At 56.7% G+C, this 4,851-nt stretch overlaps 1 protein-coding gene across 1 annotated transcript; it reads left to right on the top strand.

The window, feature by feature from the left end:
* LOC120652643 (myb-related protein P-like) lies at window positions 1-4,851 on the top strand. Its single transcript, XM_039930522.1, has 3 exons — window positions 1-381; window positions 609-738; window positions 3,653-4,851. The coding sequence occupies exons 1-3, from the start codon at window positions 249-251 to the stop codon at window positions 4,461-4,463; spliced, it is 1,074 nt and encodes a 357-aa protein (XP_039786456.1). The 5' UTR covers window positions 1-248; the 3' UTR covers window positions 4,464-4,851.

Consider the following 4,851-nt stretch of genomic DNA (forward strand, 5'->3'; position numbering starts at 1 on the left):
CTGTCTGGCGTGGCCTCGCTGCGGGCGCACAAGAGACGAGAGCGAGCTGATCGATCGAGAGCCCCGCGGCCAGTGACGACCCGGCCGCACGCGCACCAACTCCCTAGGACGCACGCGAGCGGAGACTGAGCTAGCGCAGTGTGAGGGAGACGACGCACCGCGGGGCGCCGCTGCTCTGGTCCGGAGCCGGTCGGCCGCCGGCAGCTAGCGGCTTGGTAGCCAGCCGGCGACGGCGAGACCGAGCGGCGATGGGGAGGGCGCCGTGCTGCGAGAAGGTGGGGCTGAAACGGGGGAGGTGGACGGCGGAGGAGGACGAGATACTCGCCAGCTACATTGCCAAGCACGGAGAGGGATCCTGGAGGTCGCTGCCCAAGAATGCAGGTAACCGAGCAAGATTAGGCGTATAAGATGCTTTTTTAACTCTTCTTCCCTCACATGTTCTCGATCTTCTGCCGTCTGCGTACATATATATGCATGCCTCATATATAGATATGTAGCTTTTGAATCTGTATATAATGATCTACTGGCAAGATCATGTCCACTAATAACAAAGCAAACCAGCATCTTGTTCATTTCGTCTCGTATTCTTGTGTATGTCTCTGCTGCAGGGCTGCTCCGGTGCGGCAAGAGCTGCCGGCTGCGGTGGATCAACTACCTCCGGGCGGACGTGAAGAGGGGGAACATCTCCAAGGAGGAAGAGGACGTCATCATCAAGCTCCACGCCACCCTTGGGAACAGGTAACGCCCTAATCAAAACTACTACGACCCGCTGAGAGTGAGTGTACACCCGACCCGACTATAAAGTTCACCAGTACAGCGTAGCGTAGCCAGTCGACCCAAAAAAAAAATGCACGGTATTATATGTTAAAAAGTCCCCGGCAAATTTTATTGTCTAAAAAGAAGTCCCTGGCAGGCACAAGGGTCAACGACACAGGCTACTCCAATGAAATCTCTTCACAGTGCCTTAATAATTAGCTATATTACTCCTATATGGAGTGCTCTATATAGGTAGCAACTACTATGAGTCTAGGAGACCGAACGTATTGTTCGTACGTGCTTTAAAATGTTCATTTGATGACATACTGCTCCGATCGGTTCAAAGTTGAGACACTACACTGCATGTCACACACTGCACGTCTACATGTACACACCAGTAGCTAGTAGCAGCAGGCAACACAGCAGACACACCCACGCTGCTGGAGTACTACTATACTATAGCAGCAGGCTGGGACAGACTGCGTGGCCGAAAACATCACGATCGACCAACCATCCCTCTGTTCATTTGTTTTACAACACTGTTCATGTCGCGTGTACGCGGGCTCTACGCACGCTCGGTCTACCGAGCCAGTGCATTTAGTTCCGGCTTGTCTGGGTTCGGTCCTTGTCGGTTTGTCACGGCATGTGTACAGAGTACGTGTGGCAGGAGGGCGTGCTGCGTGTGCGGTTTACCTTGCCAGACAGATGCATGTGAATTCCCGAGGCCACGTATGCGTGCATGCATGGCGTAGTAGTGCCCCGGCCGCGCGCCAGAGAGCAGAGAGCTCGTTCGTTCGTAGCGATGTTTTAACAAGGGCCAACACGCACAAACTTTTAACTTGTATGATCGACCGGCGGCTATCTTGTTCTTGCACGCCAACACGCACAAACTTTTAACTTGTATGATCGACCGGCGGCTATCTTGTTCTTGCACGCATAGCTATCAATCTATATGGAAAGAAAAGCAGCAGCACGAGGAAAGCACGATCTACGGGGTGATCTTTCTTTTCTTTTTTTTTCTTTTGAAAAGGAACGGGATGATAGATCTTTCTCGTGTCCAAATAAAGGCTAAAGGAGATTAGAAGGCAAATAAGTCATAGTATTTGATTTGATAGCATCATTTGTTAATTATAAGCACATTAGAATCACAAACTACACGCTCACGCATATAAGCACCTACGAGGGATTAGACCAGCAGATCTCTAGATTGACAAAGCACGTCACCCCGCCACCACAACCGGGTCCGGCCGGTCAGCGTTTCTTTTGGGAAGGGCGGCGTCAAATTAAATATAAGCACTTGCAGTTTTAACTGTATACATGCGCACAAGATCTGACGCGCAAAAGGACGGAAAAACTGTATTTATTAAAACTAAAAAACGCTGTGGAAAGTACGATATCGACCGAGCTCTATCAAAATCGCGCCCGGCTAATTAACAATCACGCTACAGTTGATCGGAAAAAAAACTATCACGCTACAGGAAACGGAATAATTAATCCCCGCTCGGATGTACGAACGATTCTGCGCATGATTGCCTCGCAAGTGCGCGGTAGATTCAAGTACACGAATATTGAATTCGTCGGTCGATCGGGCGTCCCCGAACGCGTACGGAGCTGTGCGAGAGCTGCTGTCATGGCACTGTAACGGCGCACCGATCGCCGACGCCGTGGAGCCCCCCCACCCCCCCCCCCCCCACCCAACAGATGGACTCGGTGCAAGAGACGCGTGCCGCCACGCACACGCTTCGACGCCATTTCCCTGACGACGAGCCAAGCCAGCACCTGGATTAGCGAAATGAAGGCTTGATTAGCGGCGGGTGGCGAGCGGGAGGACCACCACGAGATACGACCAGCGGCGGATGCACAGGGGAGCTGGGGGGCTGCAGCCCCCCTAAAGCGCGGATGCACAGGGGAGCTGTGCAGCCCCCTAAAGCAACTAATCACATTTTAAATACTGTAACAAAAATATTAAATCTGCATATAAATTAATAATTCCATTGATTCAGCCCTCCTTGTCCCCCATCCTACCTCCTCCACTGGATACGACGATTCAGATCGGGCACTCCTCTTAACTCCCCAAGTCAGGTCCTAACAGCGCGATCGCTCGCGGGTCCATGCCCTGAGCCAACACCTGCCGTGCCGACCCGTCACGGTCTTCTCGAGGGCGGACGCGCGCGCTGCCCTGCCTGCCTGCCCACTTGGCCTTTCCGGCCGCCGTCTCCATCGCCGCGCGGCCGGGTCAGGGGTGCTGCGCAAAGCGCACTTCGGCCGCTGGCCGTTACCTTCATCTGTCCGTCCGTACCAGTCGCTGTCCGTGGGCCCCCCGTGGGATTAATGACGCAGCGGGCCCGGGCCAGGCCGTTAATGATTTGCGGCCTTTACGTTGACGGCACTGGCGAGGGGACGCACGGCGGAGCTTTCGATCGCTTCCAGTTCCAGGCAGCGGGCCATAGGCCCCTGCTGCACTGCCCGCTCGCTCTCTTTCTTTCTACGTGAAGCGTCCAAGCGATGTGCATCGGCCAGCTCCGTAGCCAGAGTGCCAGACGACGCACCCATGACACGGATGAGTCTCCTCCGCAGTACTGCAGGGAGACTCCCCCACTGACCTGTGGCCCCCTGAATCATGGGGCCCGCAGGTCAGTGGCACCGAGTCCCTCTGCAGTACTGCAGAGGAACCGGTTCCCCCATGACACATGCATGAGCAATTGAGCATGACTGTTACGGCGCGTCACGCTGCTTTGGGCGGGCCAGTGAGACGTCGCGTTCCGTTCCCGTGCGTTGCGATGGTTTTGTTGGGCGCCCCTCTTTTTTTTTATCTTGTTCAGGCCCTGGCCGTGGCGTGTAAATAAAAAAAAATTTGTCCGGAACATGATTTGGTTTTTGCTCCGTGTCCCCGCAGGTGGTCCCTGATCGCCAGCCACCTGCCCGGGCGAACAGACAACGAGATCAAGAACTACTGGAACTCGCACCTCAGCCGGCAGATCCACACGTACCGCCGGACCTACACCGCCGGCCCGGACGCCGCCATCGCCATCGACATCAGCAAGCTGCACAGCGCTGAGAAGCGCCGCGGGGGCCGGACCCTGGGCCGCTCGCCAAAGAGCGCCGCCACCGGCGGCGGTAACAAGGCTCGGAGCAAGCAGCAGCTGCCAGGCCCCGATGACAAGCAGCCTGAACCGGCGGGGTCCGCCGAGGCGAAAGGCGCCTCCGGCCCGGTGGCCGCCGCCGCGGCGTCGGCCTCGGCGGCGTCGAGCCCGCGGCACAGCGACGGGGCGCGGAGCGCCGTGGTGGACCCGGACCAGAACCAGCCCGGCAGCAGCGTCGGCGGCGGAGGCACCAACACGCCCGAGGGGCCCTGGAGCGAGGACGCCACCGGGCCGCTGGTGCTGGACCCGGCGATGGAGTTTGGGGGCACCCTCTGGGAGGCCGAGAGCGAGATGGAGGCCCTGCTGTCGAGCGGCAGCGATATCCACGATCCGCTTATGGGGTTCGACGCGGTGGGCGAGGCCCAGGTGGACGACCTCCTCGACATGGACTGGGACGGCTTTGCGGCCCATCTCTGGGGCCAGCCTGCCGACCAGCAGCAGAGCGACAACCAGAGCACGCTGCTCCAGCCCGACGAGCCGCAGGCCGCTGCTGCGGGCTGCAACAACCACCAGGAGCACGAGCTGGAGTCGTTCGCGACCTGGCTCCTGTCGGACTCGTTCTGAGAGCTCGTTCCACCATCAAACTCATCAGGTCAAGCAGGTGCTCATCAGTTCATGTGACCAGGGCAGGCAGGCAGCTAGGTACTGCTCGTGTGAAGTTTAGCTTGTAGTTGTAGCTAGGTGCTGTTTCGTGCATGGAATGGACTTGCTTCAGGTCAACCTGTAGACTGTAGCCTAGCTAGAGGGTTTTGCATCGCATTGCATATTTGCATGTCGACATGCATGGTGTGTTAAGGGTACCTTCAGCCAAGCAGTAGTCGGGTGGATGTAGTCCTGTGCCTTTGTGAACAGGGAGCAAAACAATCCTTCTGATGTGAAAGCAGTACCTGTGACAGAGACTCTTTCACAAAGTGAATATGCATCTTCCATCTCTGAACTGTTTCAAGCCGAA

This window comes from Panicum virgatum, chromosome 9K (genome assembly GCF_016808335.1).
Source record: "Panicum virgatum strain AP13 chromosome 9K, P.virgatum_v5, whole genome shotgun sequence".
NCBI classification, from domain to species: Eukaryota; Viridiplantae; Streptophyta; class Magnoliopsida; order Poales; family Poaceae; genus Panicum; species Panicum virgatum.

Coding starts and splice junctions, on each gene's coding strand:
- LOC120652643 (XM_039930522.1), top strand. CDS start 249: ATGGGGAGGGCGCCGTGCTGCGAGAAGGTGGGGCTGAAACGGGGGAGG. Junction 382..608: donor GTCGCTGCCCAAGAATGCAG/GTAACCGAGCAA, acceptor TCTCTGCTGCAG/GGCTGCTCCGGTGCGGCAAG. Junction 739..3,652: donor CACGCCACCCTTGGGAACAG/GTAACGCCCTAA, acceptor GTGTCCCCGCAG/GTGGTCCCTGATCGCCAGCC.